This window comes from Callorhinus ursinus, unplaced genomic scaffold, assembly GCF_003265705.2.
Source record: "Callorhinus ursinus isolate GAN/ISIS: 27379988/994484 unplaced genomic scaffold, GSC_fseal_2.0 scaffold11, whole genome shotgun sequence".
Taxonomy (NCBI): Eukaryota; Metazoa; Chordata; class Mammalia; order Carnivora; family Otariidae; genus Callorhinus; species Callorhinus ursinus.
Window position 1 is genome coordinate 17,321,708 of NW_027397073.1, and position 16,667 is coordinate 17,338,374.

General features: G+C 47.9%; 2 protein-coding genes across 2 annotated transcripts in view; one reads left to right on the top strand and one right to left on the bottom strand.

Annotated features, from left to right (window-relative positions):
- ONECUT2 (one cut homeobox 2) overlaps window positions 1-1,858 on the bottom strand; it is a 51,182-nt gene extending 49,324 nt beyond the window's left edge. Inside the window, exon 1 of the mRNA XM_025886620.2 lies at window positions 388-1,858. Within this exon, the coding sequence (XP_025742405.1) occupies window positions 388-1,615 (1,228 nt within the window). The 5' untranslated portion in view covers window positions 1,616-1,858. The remainder of the gene's footprint in view (window positions 1-387) is intronic.
- Window positions 1,859-8,494: 6,636 nt separating this feature from the next.
- Window positions 8,495-16,667, top strand: part of LOC141373696 (uncharacterized) — a 109,629-nt gene continuing 101,456 nt past the window's right edge. Inside the window, exons 1-3 of the mRNA XM_073897986.1 lie at window positions 8,495-8,694; window positions 8,791-9,052; window positions 9,250-9,820. Of these exons, the coding sequence (XP_073754087.1) occupies window positions 8,495-8,694; window positions 8,791-9,052; window positions 9,250-9,820 (1,033 nt within the window). The remainder of the gene's footprint in view (window positions 8,695-8,790; window positions 9,053-9,249; window positions 9,821-16,667) is intronic.

The window sequence follows — 16,667 nt, forward strand, 5'->3', positions numbered from 1 at the left end:
AGGTCTCTGTAAGTCCTGCAAAGAGAAAGCTCCTAGTGGACATCGCGCACCCTGTCCCTTGTCCCACAACTAGGGAAGGTCAGAAAGAGGGGTAAAATTGGCACATTCAGGGGAAGGTGAATGAAATTTGGTGGAGGGAGGTCGGTCAATGAAAGCTCGGAGTCAAGGAGGGAGGAAGAGAGGTATGAAGATGCAAAAGAAAAAGAGAACAGAAAAGGAAGAAGGGAGAAGAAGGAAATGACAGAAGAAGAAATAAAGTCGAGAGAAAATAGGAAGTGCAGAGCGGAGAGGAGGAAAGAACCGAGACTAGGCGCGCTGACCTGGGGCCACAAGCCCCCGGGAGCCCTCTCCACAGCAGCCGGTTTCCAGGAGACCCTCTGTGCTTACCTGCCAGGCGTAAGGCGGACATGCGCTGGAACTCGGGCTCCTGCAGCCACTTCCACATCCTGCGAAAGGTCTCCCTGCCAGATTTGAGTTTACTCCACGGTTTTGGGTTGCGGAGCAGGTCGGAGAGAGTCCCCTGAGACCGGCACAGCACCCTCTGCGCGAAGATCGCCTGTGGGATGCTGTAGCGCTTCAGCTCGGCGGTGATGCGCTGGGCCACCTCTTTGGTGTTGATTTCCTCCAGCTGGCCCGATGTAGCCACCTGCGAGCCAGACGAGGACGAGGGTGGCCGCTCACGGCTGGGCGCCAGCACTGGCCCGTGGGACTGAGCATGGCCCGGGTGGTGCAGGCCGTTGAGGTGCGACATCATGGCCGCGGGCGGGGTGCCCAGGCCGCGGGACAGGTGCTGCTCACCGCGGGTCAGCATGGCAGTGTGGTGCGCGTCGAAGTTAGGGCTGAGCATTTTGTCGTGGCCCGGCGGCCCGTAGTTGGGCAGGCTCTGCTGCGCGTTGTGGAGGCCGCCCAGCCCGTTGCCCAGCGGCGTGGCAGCCAGCGGGGACAGGCTCTGGCTCATGCCGGGCATCTCCTTGTAGGGGCTGTAGAGGTTGTTCATGGCCGGGAGCCCGCGCTCGTCGCGCATGAGGGTGAAGCTGCCGCTGACGTTGCCCGACAGGCGCTGGTGGTGGTGGTGGTGGTGGTGGTGCGGGTGGTGGTGCGGGTGCGGGTGGTGGAACTTGTCCGACACGGTGGAGATGGGCGGCAGCGGCTGGAGCGGCGTCAGCGTGGTGTAGGTGTTGCTCATGCCCATGCCGGGCGGGGACGAGTCGCAAGACATGCTCATGGCGTGATGGAGCGGGATGGAGAGCTCAGGCCGGTAGTCGCCGCCGTCCAGGATCGAGGCCATGCTAGTGACCATGGCCGAGCGCGACGCCGCCGCCGCTGCCGCTGCCGCCGTCCCCAGCTCCTGGTGCGCCGTTGGCGGCGGCGGAGGGCCCCGCAGCGAGCCAGCAGCGCCGCGGCCCGCGTGGTGGGGGCTGGGGCTGGCCAGCAGCTCCTGCTCATGGCTTGGGCCCCCGCCGCCGCCCCCGCCGCCCCCGCCACCGCCCCCGCCGCTGCCGCCGCCGGCCGGCCCGTGCAAAGTGCCCAGACTTTCCATTGTCAGCTCCGGGTTCATGGCGCAGCCTTCTAGGTCTTTGGTGAGGCATCGATAGGCGGTGTAGGCAGCCTTCATTCAGTCCATCGGGGCCCGGGGGCGGCGGGGGCGGCGGGGGCAGCCGGCGGGCTGGCAAGGCGCGCGTGGCGGAGCTCGGTCGCGGGAGCGGGGGAGGGCGCGGGAGTGCGTGAGTGTGTGGAGGGGGAGCGTGCGTGCGGGTGTGCGCCCCGGGATGCGGGAGGGCAGGCGGGCGCGCCCGGGGTGGGGGCGGGGTGGGGGCGGACCGGGCGTGCGAGCGGGAGAGGGGAGGGGGCGGGGAGGGAGGGAGGGATCACCGGGCCCCACCGCTCCGGCCGGCGCGCTGCCTCGCCATGTCCGAGCCCGCTCCGGCGCCGACGTCTTCTGTTTGGGTGAGCGGGAGCTGTCCAGAAGGGCTCTGCCGCTCGCCGGGGCAGCCAACCTAGCCTCCCGGACCCGGGGCGGGGCAGCGCCCGATAGGCGCCGCAAACAGCCACTCCGAGTGCGCTGCTGCCCTGGGGGGCGGGCCTCCTGAGTGCGACTGCCAATGGCTGATGAGGGGGCGGGGCCATGCGTTTCAGGTTTGGCTGACGGCTCTGTGCCTTTTTTTCCTCCTTTGCCACTAGACTCAAACGTCAAGGAGAGGGAGGGAGGGGAAGAAGAGGGGGTAGTGGGGAGAGAGAGGCGAGAGTGCGAGCGAGGGAGAGAAATTATGTTAAAGATGCCGCTCTGTGTCCCTCTTGAGCAGCTGCGATCTGTAGAAAAGGGCATTGCTTTAGTTCGCTTTGCCTCACCCCACAGCTTTTCTGGAGGCTAGCAAGCCAGTATGTACTGTGAGAAAACAAACCCAAGTCTCCTAGCAAGCCACTTCCCAAGCGTCTCTATATGCGAGCCAGTAGTTTACCCTTTTAAAATGCAGGCGCCTATGTATTCTAATGCACCGTAAATTCCCGAGACCGCGGCATGCATAATCTACCAGGCGAAAGGAATCCCAGGACCCTCGCTGCCTTGGAGCTGCGGCCGGCGACGCAAGCCCACAGGCGGCGCGGGCTACCGTAATCCAAGCAAAGTTAACACAATAACATCATTTAATTACCCGGCGAACCCATAAATCTCCCAGTTATGAGGCTTCAGAAGGGCCCTGTTAGATTGCAAAACAAAACTAGAACTCTAGGAGCTGCGGTTTCAAGGTGACCAAATGCTCCCCCCGCTAGCGACTTGTAAGGAGGGTGGTGGGTAGGGGGCGGCAAGATTGTTGCCAAAGCCTATAGTGAACAAACTTCTCCTGGGAGCGGGGAGTACGTAAACCGTCCGGGACGACACCCGCGGATTTCTCTTCTACCGCGCGCGCGCGTGCGTACACACACACACACACACACACACACACACACACACACTCGGGTCCCGAGAAAGGAACGCCCCAGGTTGCAGCTGTGGGTAGATGACACAGACCGTCGGCCGACATCTGTATATCCAAAACTTGTTTCTGAAAAGACCAGAACCCTGGCGAGTTTCAGAACGCTCGCAAGCCGCAGCTTTAAAAAGTGCACCTTCGTTTACCCAGAATTTCCGTTGTTTGGTAATCCTAGGTCGGGGACTGGAAGTGGAGCGGCGGAGAAAGGAGGTGGAGATTTCCGAGGCCTGGGTGGGGGTGGAGGGGTGGCTGAAGACAGGGAGCTACCCCGCATTGAAAACCTTAAAAGTAACAGATTCTTCCAAAGCAGGTTGCGCTCTGTTTGCCTCCGAAGATTCAAGCTAGCTGAGGTTGCGCAGATGTTGCCTTTGTTTAAAGAGACAGTAATTAAGGACAGGGTGGACATAAGTTTGAGAAGCGTGACCTATTTTCTTTTGATCAGCTGTCAAAAGAAGAGCAGGGGGTCTCCTTAAGACAGCCCCCTCCAACCACTTCCAGCTGTTAGAGAAAACTTGATAAGAAAACAAGGACACGCCGCCTGGAATACTGTATGTGCCTTCCTGGTGCTAGAGAAAGGTTTGATTCATTTGGAAAATAGTTCTTAGTCTTGGTGACCTTTTGCGGCTGCCCTCCTTTCCCTTCTAGCTACAGAGCAAAAAAAAAAAAAAAAAAAAAAAAACCCACCCCCTCCCACACCATCCTGTCACATGAATGTACAGTGACGTTATTCATAGATCAACTTCATTGAGCTCTGGCCAATACCTTGCCAATTATTCTTTCAAGTAGATTCTTCTTTGAGATATCAGAGCCTGGGTAAGAAAGTGGACATTCCTCTACTTTGCTAGGCATACTTTTCTGGCTGCTCACATTTTTAATGTCACAAAATTAGGTAGAATAACTGAGTTTTTTGTTTCTCTGTCTTTCCTCTCCCCCTCAACCCTCTCCTACTGTCTCTCTTTTCACTCCCCACCTTATATATGGCAGCTGGATACTTGGGATAATTTGAAACAGTTAATGTTTGAAAAACTTAGGAGTTGAACAAAAGTTCACAAGAGCGCAAACCTCCTGTTGGTCTAGGAGTGCGCAGAGACTGAAAGAGGGCGAGAGAGCAGCAAGGCTGGGAAAAGAGTCTGATATGCCCCAATGCTGAACACAGCCTTCCTTGCCCCGGCTTCAGACTTTAGGAGTGGCCAGGCACCCCAGGCTGGGACACTGAGTATGCTCTGCCTCTATACAGAAGCCCGAGTATATAGATGGCCATTAAAATAATTTTTCAAAATGATAAACTCGTTTACCAGGCTACCAAGATAAATCTGCTCTTGGGAATTGCATTTTGGTGTGCCTTGGAGCAGTCACGTGCTGGAGAGTTGAAAGGTGAGTTGCATATTCTTGCTGCCTTGCTCCCTCCCTCTCTCCCTCCTCCCTCTCTCCCACCATTCCTCCCCCTTCCCTCGATCAATATTGGCGATCTCAGGGAAATCATGAAATCGTATTGGCTTCTTTGTGTATAATTTCATTGGGCTAGATTAAAGCAGATTTTTCATGTTGTTTTTCTTAATGATGGTTTGAGGTTTTGTATGTCAACCTAAAACCCATTTAAAAAGGAAATTAATGTGCATTTATAGTCAGCATCCTAATTTTTACTAAATTAGTCTTGCATGCCCTTTCCCTTTCTTTCTAAAAAGGAAAAATATTTTCTACTTGAAGAAAATAATTTTAAGAATATCAGTATTAATAAGATTTTCAAATATGTTTCAAAATATCTTTGATGTTTCTTTCTCTTAAGAAAATAAAAGGAAGAGCTGCTTTCTAACTGCCCCTTGTTTACACACGTACTCTAACCTTCAGAAGTTGTGCAACTCAGAATTTAAAAAAAAATTGAAGCTACACTCCTGTCCCCCTTCCCCTCAGCATTTGATTCACAAATAGACTGTACAGAAATATGGTAGCAGGCGTGCTAGTTCACGACTGTTAGAATCTGGACGAACAGTTGCACCAGCCATTATATCAGGATCAGGATATCAATTTCTTAACATTCCACATCCGCAGGTCTGATTTTCTTCAAAATCAGACACTTAAATGGGTCAAAAGAAGTCTGTAAATAAAATGCAGCTTTGACAACAAATATAAGCTACTGCATTATAAAAGAAAAAAAAAACTTGAGTTAGGAATTCTAGGAATAGACTGGAGATTTTTTACTGCCAGAGCTTTTCATATGTGTTTTCACATTAAAAAAATTTTTTTAGGCTCTGAGAGGGAGAGAAAGGTGAGCATTCAATTAAAACAGAGACCCTATAAATTATTCACGAAAAAAAAATACATAGACCACAAGTAAACCCAGTCTGGATAGGGGCCCAACAGCTTTGTTTCCACTAAACAACAGTAACCACAGCCCAAATCCCAAATAGAGGGGGGCTGCTTATTTCTACCCAAATGTTCAAAATCCTGAGGAAGGTTTTGTGTTGAGAGAACACATTTGTGCTACAACTAGGTTTATCAGAGCAATACAAAAAGACATAATGGTGGGTTGATTTGGACTATTTTATTTTTGTCCTTCCCCAAACCATCTGGCGCGGGAGTGTAGGGGTATTGATCAGGATCTGTGAGCTGCAGACCCCATGCCAATCCATAGCGTTTCTGGCAATCAGTGTCGCCCATGAATTGCAGCTGTCTGCGTGGCTCCCGAAAAGAAATCTTCAGAAAAGTCCCCCCCTTATCAAACACTTCATCCGTTCAGGGGTAAGTCAATATCATTTCTTTGTCATTCCGTGGGCGAGGATTATGCAGGAGAAAGTTTTTGTTGTCAGTCGTAGCTGCTGCTGAGCCTTTTTTTTTTTTTTTTTTTTTAAGGAAGGAGAGCAATTTTCTAGCCATTGAATGGTAATGGTTTTCCAGAAAGGCCTCAAGCGTTTGTGTGAATCGTACAACAAATGCTGTTTCAATATTGTGGGAGAATTTTAAGGGGAGGGGGGAATTCTTATGTTGCTATACACAAATAATAATAGTGATAACAGAGGGTTCCTTTTAACGACGGAGAAATTTCTCTCCCCCCCCCTTTTTTTTTCGGAGCCTCTAGTGATGAAGACACCGCAAGTCTCTGTGATTACCCTTGCAGATGGACGGTGGGTGCTTGTGGCGGAAAAAGAGCCTTCGGAATTGTGGCTCTGTTTGATATCTCCATTACCTTCAATTTTATTCTGCTTGAAAGCTCAGGCTGGTTGAGCACAGGGAGAAGAAAACTAGAACCGAAGCCCAGCACCACTAACCCTCTTCTGCCTCTCAGGTCAGAAATTCTCTGACACTTCGCAGATTCCAGTCGAATCTAGGAAAGTTGATGTTGTTTAAGTGTTTTAGGTGGTGAGGCCAAATGGGTCCTTTTTCGTGAACTCTCTTCTCCTCCGCGTCAGTCTGGTTAAAATCCGAAACGCCAGTTGAGTTACGAGCTGTCAGGGACTGCCCTTAACTTTTTGGTTGACACTCTGCGCCGGCGCGGAGGAACATTTGGAGTGTGTTGGTGTTCTTCCCACCCTCAGCTGGCCTCTTAGGAAAAGAAAAATGGAGCTGCGAGAGCCCTGCCGGCTGGGGGAGCGTCCACTCACAGCCCCACGCCCGAATTCGCAGGTGCGGAGCAGGGCTGCGGGGCGAACGCAGCCAGGTGGCTGGGCTGGAGCGAAACCCACCGCAGCCTCAGTAGTCCGGACGCGGGCAGTGGGCGGGCTTGGGGGCGGGGAGAAGGAGGAGGAGACCCCGAGCGGGAAGAGCATTAGCACCTGCTCCTGGGGCGAAGAGTCCGGGGAGGCAGCGGCAGAATCCCCAGCTCCGCAGAGCTAAGTTGCAAGCACGTCCTCCTGCCTAGTTTTAAAGAAAACCAGGGATTAGGTCGGCGGACCTTGATCATTACCCCTCCGTTCCCATAGATAGGAAATTGTTGGAGTTTTTCTGCCCTCAGGGATGGACACACACACATACACGCACTTCTGTCCCTCTCCCTTCCAGTTCTGGCTTGGTTCCCCGACCCCCTCGCGGGAGGAGTTTGAGCGGAAATAAGAGCCTGGGCCTCTGATACGGACTGGAGGGGACTGTCGCCATGGTTGAGTGCTGGGATTGCAGACCTTGCCCAGGACATTTTCCTTCCCCACCACAGAAACTTCTCTGGGGCCACCCTCTGGTTCTGTTTTCGTGGCTGCTACCACTGAAGAAGCTGGTGGGAGAAATAATTTGACTGCTGGGGAAAATGAAATTCAAAAAAGTGAGGGGGAATTTGAGGATTTGAAACTGCAGAGATCAGAGGGCTTCTTTTTTGATGGAGTGGGTACGGTGGGGAGGTGGGGGGGCGGGCTGGAGCACGACTCTCACAGGAATACAGCCTTTTCTGTAAAAGAACGTTGCACTTTTAGAAGGCAACTTGTTAGCCGGAGAACGAAGATGAGTTTTATCCCCGCCGGCCTTTAGTACCTGTCCCATTATTTCTCTCCACCAAAGCCCTGGAGCGTGGGTTTTGAGCCACGTGAATCTGCAGTCGCATTTTCTTTTAACAGTGGGTTTCCAAAAGTACAATTCATGTATGCTTAAAATAAAGTTTTCCTCTCCTACAGTTGTCACCCCACAAAAGAAAAACTGGCGTGAGGTCCTTTTGTTCAGGTCAAGTTGTGCGTGAAATCTTTTTGTTGTCCTTTCAAAGGGAAGGCAAAAGTTGCAGTTGATTGTAAAAAGGACAAATTTAACTCTCTGAAAGTGGAGCTGTTTTCAAGTTGCCCTGAGACACTAAGCACGGGCATTGCTTTTTATTTATTACCTTCTTAAAATGATCATTTATTTGCTCTGGACATAACCACTTTTGATTGAGGATTCAGTATTGTTTAGGCATTAATACAAATACCTAGCATTTTTACTCTCTGAAAAATGGGAGAGTTTAAAAATCTTTTTCTGTAATTTCAATTGTTTTGCTGCATGTAATTAAAAAGAGTACAGAGTACCGAAAAAAAGAGTTGGCCAGCTTTTAAACTTAAGAAATATCATTTCCGATTTCTAAAGATAATATTTCTATTTGAAAACTAACAAAAGCAGTCGAGGGGTTTAAAATACTTATGCGAGTCAGACGATTTCTTTTTAAAAAAATCACATGGTATATATTTTTTTGATTCGTGTATATTAGCTCCCAAAGTAATTAAATCACTAAGTGCGTCTGCGCTGATCTTTGACGATAACACGATCAAAAGTAATACAGCACATTCAGATTATTTTAGGAGCATTTTATCTTGGAAAATCGCTTCGGTGCCACTCTTTTGGAATTTTGAATTGTTTCGCTTCCAAGCGTGTAAGAAAAAGCAACTCTGGCCGACCACAGGGTTCACAGGCGGTGATTTAGTAATTGTGGGGGCCGTGGTCGTTCGAGGAGCCAGACGCGGTCCCCGCGGGCCACTTGGACCAGCGCCGGGGCCGGGCCTGGCCAGACACAGGTGGTTTGGCTGCTTCTGGAGAACCCGGGCTCCGAGGGCGTCCAGCCGCCCGGGCCGGGAGAGAGGATGCGGCGGCGCTCCGGACTCGGGAGAGACTCGGGAGACCTGTTGGCCGCGGAGAAGCGGTGCTCCCGCGGCGCAGAGGCGGGCGTCGAGGCCGCGGGCACGGGGTGGCTGCGAGCGGCTCCCCGGGCCTGCCGTGCCCTGGTGCGGCTCTCGGCCCACCCTCGCCAGCCCCGCGGAGCCGGGCGGCCTCCGGCCTCGAGGCGAGCCGCTTCTCGGGGAGGGGGTTGCGCGGCCCCGCGGCTCGGGAGGCGGAGGGAGTGGGCCAGGATTGATGTCTAAATCAATGCCGTTTCTAGGCGCTTCTCTCTGCTCCTCTCCATCTTCCTCAAAGGCAAATCGCCTCCCGAGGGTGATTTCCTTTCCCTTCTCGAAGTCAGCGTGAGGAGAGTGGAAAGCGCAGCCCCACGCGAGGCACTGCGGGGCAGGAGGATCTGGAATAAGCCCCTCGATGGAGCTCCTCAGCGGAGCGCCGGGCTGGTCCCCAGGCTACCCGCGCTTACTCCCTACACCGAGTTCCTGCTTCCTCATGCCGAGCCGCTCTCCCAGCGGCGGCCCCGGGCGAGGCCTGTCCCCTGGCTGCCCTCCCGGCTCCCAACTGGGCCCAATTTGATGGGATCTGGTAGGGGAGACCCCTAGTCTCCGACGCCAAGCCGGGCCCTGCTCAGGCAGGCCTGGCTGCTTCTGATTTAATTATTCACTGATGAATTAGACAGCTGCAATTGTGAAAAATCAGCGGTCACTATTGATTCCGGGAGCGAGTGGGGGTGGGGAGACCGCGGGGTGCGGGGAAGGGAGGGGAGTCGGCCCCGGCCCTCGGGTGCCTTCGACCGGGCGCCCTGGCCTGGCTCCCCGCCCGGGCCCGGGTCGCGCATGCGGCAGGGTCGGGCCACCGGGACTCGGGCTCCTCTCCTCGAGCTAGGCCCGGCGGGGCCGGGATCGGGGGCCAGGCTTGGATCCCTCCTCCGGCCTGCTCTCGCCCCATCGGGAGGAAGCCGAGGGAGGCGAAGACACCGGGCCGGGGCCTGGAGAGAGGCTCCCGCGAGGCCTGCCAGGCCACCCCCAGCAGGCTCCCCAGGCCTGGCGCGGCTCCCCGGCCCGGCGCCCGCGTTCTGGCGGCGGAAGGGCGGACCGCGGGCGCTTCCGGTCCCCGCACTCCGGGCGCTGGTTTTGTACGACCGCCGCCGGACTCTGGGCCCGGCCCCGCGAGGCGCAGAAGCTCGCAGGGCTTCGCCTTCCCCCGCGCGCCGGCCGACCGGCCCGGGACGGCGGGTCCGAGCACATGCCGTCCTCCTCGTGGGCAGGGCGAGCGGCGTTCGGTCGATAATGGTGAGTTCCCGCCGCCGGAGCAACAAGTCTCGGTGTCCTCGAGGCGGGAGCCAGGAGCCCCGAGGGCAGTGCAGGCGGCTTCCGTCTCCTTTGCTCAGGAACTGGGTCAGGAGTGTTGTCCTGAGGAGGATTAGCTGTGTTTTCCGAGCCGCGAGCTGACACAACTGTGTGGAGAGTACATGCTAAAGAAGCCATTATGGTTCTATAGACACAAAAATGTAGAAGGATTTGATGGATTCAGATAGTGTAGGAAAAGCTCCCCTCCCCCCCATCTATATCAGGAAAGCACTGGAAGGGGGGGGGGGGGGGGGGTGTCTTTTGGTCTATACAGTTTATGTTCTGCCCTTGGGTCGTCTTAAAGCCGTGTGGTTTACATTACAATTTGAAATTGCTTTTTATACTACATTTTAGAGGAATCACAAATTATACAGGAAATTAATAGGCTATGTAAAGCAGGAATAATACAACGTTTAACACTCCTCATCCCCAATGTTTCATTTTTCTCTTTGTCTCTTCTTAAAACGACTTTTAAGTGTTTACTATCTACTTTTGTTGGTGAAATGTGTTCTTCAGACTTTATCCGGGAAAGAGTTGAGTTCTGGCTCCCTGGAGATCAGATATAGAGTCAAAAAGGCACTACATTGCCTGCTTCATAATCCATGGGCCTGAGTATAGGTCACTGAACACAAAATGGCCTTTCCTCTCTTGCTTACTGAGATGGTTTAATGGATTTTGTAATGGTTTCCAACTATCAGCCGGGGGAGACCTGGTTTTGGGGCTTTGTGTTCACATAAACCAAATACAATGCACTATGTTAATATGCACTTTGCCTTATCAACGGAAATTGGTAACAAGGGAGTGGAATTTCTTAGGGCAATTCTGAAACATCATGTTTCAATTCACCATGTTTCAAACATGGCTTGTGAGTATAAATGTGAAAAGTCTTCAGAATTTTCCATTTTGTTGATTCTAGGCTTGAAAGATTTCTGAAAATCCTTTGAATAATATTCTATATACATCGGCCACAAAACTATGATTGAATTTGAAAGCAGTTTTCAGTATTAATCCATCCCCCTCCTTTTTTTAAATCAGGGGATTTTGTGGGGGGAAGGGATGAGTAATGGTTGATTTCACCTTTCAGTGGAGTAGAGGTGGGGCGAATGGAAACATTTTTAAGAATTCACAAACCAAGTAAGGTTAAATAGAGTCATCTGATTAAAACAAAGATTTTTGTGTTATGAAGGGACACAGTTTTTGCCTTTGCAGATGCTGTTCCTTCCAAATCTCTGAACCATTTCCACCCACGTTGCCCGCCCCCGCGAATGTCAGCTCCTATCTGAAGTTTCAGTTGCCTTTTTTTTTAGACTTTTTTGAAGCTGTTTCCAAATTAATTTCTTTTGAATAAAATTATTTCACTTTTTTCATTTTTCATACTCATACTTAATTTTTCTCCCTAGCTCTTATTTTAAACTTCTCTTTTGAGAGCTTTTATTTAATCAAATTGCTTGTTACTTAAATGGTATTACTCATAGTGGTAACTGACACCATGAGATATTATGACAGACTTTGAGAAATGAAGTCTAACCCTAGTTTAGTTAAAAAAATTTTTTTTTTGTATTTGATTCTTGCATTAAGAAGAACTTGCCCTGGTTAAATATCAGAACTTAAATATTGGAACATAAATGGGGTAGCAACTGGATGCAGAATAAGGGGGAGTTTTTGAAAACTGTAAGTGTTATACAGAAAATTACGATGGTGATTAATTGCTTCATTAATTTATTTGTTCATTTAAGAAATATTTACTGAATGCCTACTATGTGCCTATTAGAGTTTTTTGGTTATAAGCAAAAGAAACCGCCTTAAACCAACTTAAATAGAAAAAAACTTTCATGGCAAAACCCAGGTAGCTCACAGAAACAATAGGAATGCAGGAGATTCAAGCTTGGAAAAGCAGGAATGACTAGGGGAGACTAGGAGCTGGAGGAGTCCACACAACAGCCTGGCTAGGAAACCTCTGCGGACACTGCTGTCTCTGTCACTGCTTCCAAGAGTAACTTCTCTGCTATCCCTGTGTTTTTATGTTGCCTCCACAAGAGCCAGTTGGGGGCTGTCCTAACTACCAGAAGGTGAGAAGTGGGTCACTGCATTCTATCTATACTGCATACTGTAATGAGTTACTTAAATAAGAGGGATGTTTGGATCACGGGCAGCAAAAACCAGAAAACAAGCAAAAAGCACCCAGAAATATTTTACCATATAGGTGCTGGAGATAGAACAATGAACGAATTAGATGTGGACCCTGCTCTCATGAATCCTCTATTTTAGTGGAATGTTTTATTTATATTTCAAAATATTTATATTTATAATATTTAATATGAAATGTTAGAATATTTAAAATATTTATACTTTAAAATGTTTTGTAATTGTACAAATCTTTATATTCCTTGTATAAAGGAGAAAAAAAACCCAATTATTCAGATCCCATCTCAAAGTAATGGACTCAATTTCCTTCTATTTTTTTTTTTTCCTTCTTGTTGTCTTTTGGATATGGTTGGATGTTGGTCAGGGCAAGTCAGAAAATACTGATGTAGGAAGTGCTGTGTCTAGTCCACTACCCTCAGTCTCAAGGTCAAGGATGTGGTGGAAACAAACTCTAGATCTGGAGGAGGAGCCCTGCATTCCAGTCCCATTTCTATTATTATCTCCTGTCTGACTTTGAGCTCCTTTCTGTAGATGCTCTCTGAGGTTCTTTCCATGCTTCAAGTCTGATTTGATATGGATCCCCTTTTATCAAAATGAGGTCTTTATGATGATTGGGTTAATTATCTGAGGGCTTTCTTTTAGATATCCTAAATCCGAATCCAAGTAGTTATGGGGCTTATAGCCTTAAAAAGCTATTTTTTTTTATTTTTATTTTTTTTAAAGATTGTATTTATTTGACAGAGAGAGACACAGCGAGAGAGGGAACACAAGCAGGGGGAGTGGGAGAGGGAGAAGCAGGCTCCCCACCAAGCAGGGAACCCGATCGATGCAGGGCTCGATCTGAGGATCCCAGGATCATGACCTGAGCCGAAGGCAGACGCTCAACAACTGAGCCACCCAGGCACCCCAAAAAGCTATTTTTTAAAAGATTTTATTTATTTATCTGAGAGTGAGAAGAGAGAGCGAGAGCACCTGGGGGGGAGGGGCAAAGGGAGAGGGAGAAGCAGACTCCCCGCTGAGCAGGGAGCCCAACATGGGGCTCCATCCCAGGACCCTTGGAGATCCTGACCTGAGCCAGAGGCAGAATCTTAACCAACTGAGCCACCCAGGCACCCCTTAAAAAGCTATTTCTGATGGGATAAATTTGTAATGATTAACTTCATATTCTAAAAAGCTTTTAAGATTCTCATTTTCAAAAATGAATTTTCTTTTATTTCTAATTCCAAGTGATCTAGTTCAGTGAATGGGCTTGTTGCTTTTCAGTTTCAAATTACATTCTGAGTTTTTGGTTCATATTTGTAACTAATTTTCAGACCAAGAAAGGCAGAAGGAATAGAAGATAGGATGAGAGAACAGAAACTGTCATGATTTAAAGTAATTAGGGAGTCTAGAATTGCTTCAGAGTTATGTCATTTTTTGGATATTTACTACAAATTTTTGACAGGTATTGCTTTTGAAGAGAATTTTAAGTTTTATGTGAAAAAAATTACTTGATGGGACAAAATCCTTATTTAAACCCTATTTCTTCAAGGTGGAACCATGGTGATATTTACTATATCATCAAAGTGTCCTGACTGGAAAGATGTGGGAACAGTTTCAAGGGTCATGTTTAACATTAGGTTTGTTACACAATATAAGCAAACAGTGGCAACCCTGGATATTTTGTGTTCTTGGTATTCTGAAAAAAACTGTGTGTCAATCAAATGAACCCATATTAAACCAGGGTCACTTGCCTTGTACATGAGCCCTATGTATGACCCATTTTATTTTATTTTATATTTTAATTTAAAAAATTTTAGAAGATTTATTTATTTTAGAGAGAGAGAGAGATCAAGTGAGCAAGTGGGAAGAGGGACAGAGGGAGAGAATCTTCAAGCCCACTCCCCACTGAGTGTGGAGCCCCCACCTAGGCTCAGTCTCCTGACCCTGAGATCATGACCTGAGCCTAAATCAAGAGTCAGCTGTTTAGCAGATTGAGCCACTCAGGTGCCCCTTTAATTTTTATTTTCTTAGAGTAATCTGTATACCCAACCGATCTCATAATCCCAAAATCAAGAGTTGCATGCATGCCCCACTGACTGAGCCAGGCAGGCCTCCCCTGTATGACCCATTTTAAAAGTGAGTAATTCCTTTGGAAACCAGTCATTTAAAAACATATATACTTAAGATACTGATTTCTACATGTTGGGGTTGGGTGGGTGGAGTCAAGTTGGCAGTGGGAAGAGTTATATATAGGAGTTTGTTGATCCATAATGGGGTAAGACTTTTTCCTTTGCTAATTCCCCCCTTCCTTATGGCATTTCAAAATCCTACTCATCCTTTAATACTCTGTTTGTAAACTTTCTGGGTGAGATCATTAGTAGGAAATGGCTTTTATGTTGCCACCCTAGCACATATATATGCACATTTCAGGAATGAGATTATTTATTTATTTATTTGTTTATTTATTTATTTAAATTTTATTTATTTTTGACAGAGAGAGCACAAGCAGAGGAAGCAGCAGGCAGAGGCAGAGGGAGAAGCAGGCTCTCCGCTGAGCAGGGAGCCCGATGCGGGGCTCGATCCGAGGACCCTGAGATCCTGACCTGAGCCGAAGGCAGACGCTTAACCGTCTGAGCCACCTAGGCACCCAGGAATCAGATACTTTAAAAAAAAGATTTTGTTTATTTGAGAGAGAGAGAGTGAGAGAAAGAGAGCATGGGCCTGCACAAGAGGGGGAGGGGTGGAGGGAGAAGGAAAAGCAGACTCCCTGCTGAGCAGGGAGCCTCCAGGCTGCACCCCAGAACCCTGAGATCATGACCTGTGCCAAAGGCAGATGCCCAACCCACTGAACCACCCAGGCACCCCTGAGATACATCTTTTTTTTTTTAATTGCCTTATTGTAGCCAAACCTATATTTGAAATTAATTACTAAAATGTAGAGCCCGGTCTGATGGTTCAGAGATGTGTTGTTTTCTTCTCTGTATGGCATTTGTTTTTCTTACTGCTCGTTCAGTACCTGTCAACTGAAGCTTGGTATTATTATTTGTGTATGGAGTTCATTGACTGTTTTAGAAGCACTTGAGGATGCCATTCGGGAGGGAAATCTCCAGTGGTATGCCATAGGGCTCTTGATCCTATCTTGTTCAATGTTTTTATTAAAGTCTTTACTGAAGGTCAAATTTGTAGGTGACACAGAACGAGAAGCCAGAGCTAGTATATTGAAAGGTGAAATCAAGATTCAAAGTGAAATGTGAATGTTGGAATGAAAACCAACATGACGTAATTTAACAAAGACCAGTAGAAAACCCCTTTACTGAGACTGAAAAATATAAATCAAAGGAGATTTAAGGATTAACATACTATAAATGCAAAACAATCCAAAAGTGTTATGCTGCATGCAAAAAAAAACTAATGTAATTTTAGGCTGCATTAATAGGAACATAATATATAGCTTGCAAGGAAGCTAACAGGTTCCCTGCATTCTGGGCTGGAGATTTATCTAGCTCTGGCTACCTCATTTTATTATACACATTGATAAGTGAGAGATTAGTATGGGCTCTCAGGATGTAAGGGAAGAAGAAATGATACTTTATGTGGAAGAGTTAGAGCAAATGTTTAGCCTAGAGAAGAAGAGGCAAATGATGTGGTATGTGATTGCCACTTCAAATAGTTGCCTAGCTGTCATGTGACAGAGGGGCTACGTAGAGCAGTTTTTCCTGTTCCCCAGGGCAGAGTTAGGACTAAAGGGTAAAAGTGACAGATCTGACTTTGATCCTCATACTTAAGGTTTTCCAAGAGTGCAGTGAGTTGCCCCATGAAGGAGTGAATTCTTCACCCATAGGAGTATTTTGCAAAGGATGAGTGACTGTCTGGATAGGCTACTATTAGTAGGCATCTGCTGAATTAGGTGACAGTTTGAAATAAATGATCTCTCTGGTTGAATTCCAGAATTTGCTGAATTGAATATAAAAAAATATTTTGAAAGTGATTTCATATAGATGATTTAAAGAGAGTAATATTAATATTCAAATTTGTAAGAACTTTGCGTGTACATGGTAAGCATTTTCTGTCTCAAGGCACTATAAACACATTTAGTAAGTGGTAGAACAGGACTTGAATCTAAGGCTTTAATCCAGTCTACTTGCTTATTTATTTTTGGCCCTATAGATCTTTTATTTGTTTATTTATTTATTTATTTATTTATTCATATTTTTTTCAATTTTTAATTAACATATAATGTATTATTTGTTTCAGGGGTACAGGTCTGTGATTCATCAGTCTTACACAATTCCCAGCACTCACCATAGCACATACCCTCCCCAATGTCCATCACCCAGCCACCCCATCCCTTCCACCCCCCTCCATTCCAGCAACCCTCAGTTTGTTTTCTGAGATTAAGAGTCTCTTATGGTTTGTCTCCCTCTCTGGTTTCGTCTTGTTTCATTTTTCCCTCGCTTCCTCTATGACCCTCTGTCTTGTTTCTCAAATTCCGCATATCAGTGAGATCATATGATAATTATCTTTCTCTGTTTGACTTATTTCGCTTAGCATAATACCCTCTAGTTCCATCCACATCATTGCAAATGGCACGATTTCATCTTTTTGATGGCTGCATGATATTCCACTGTGTATATATATATATATATATATATATATATATATA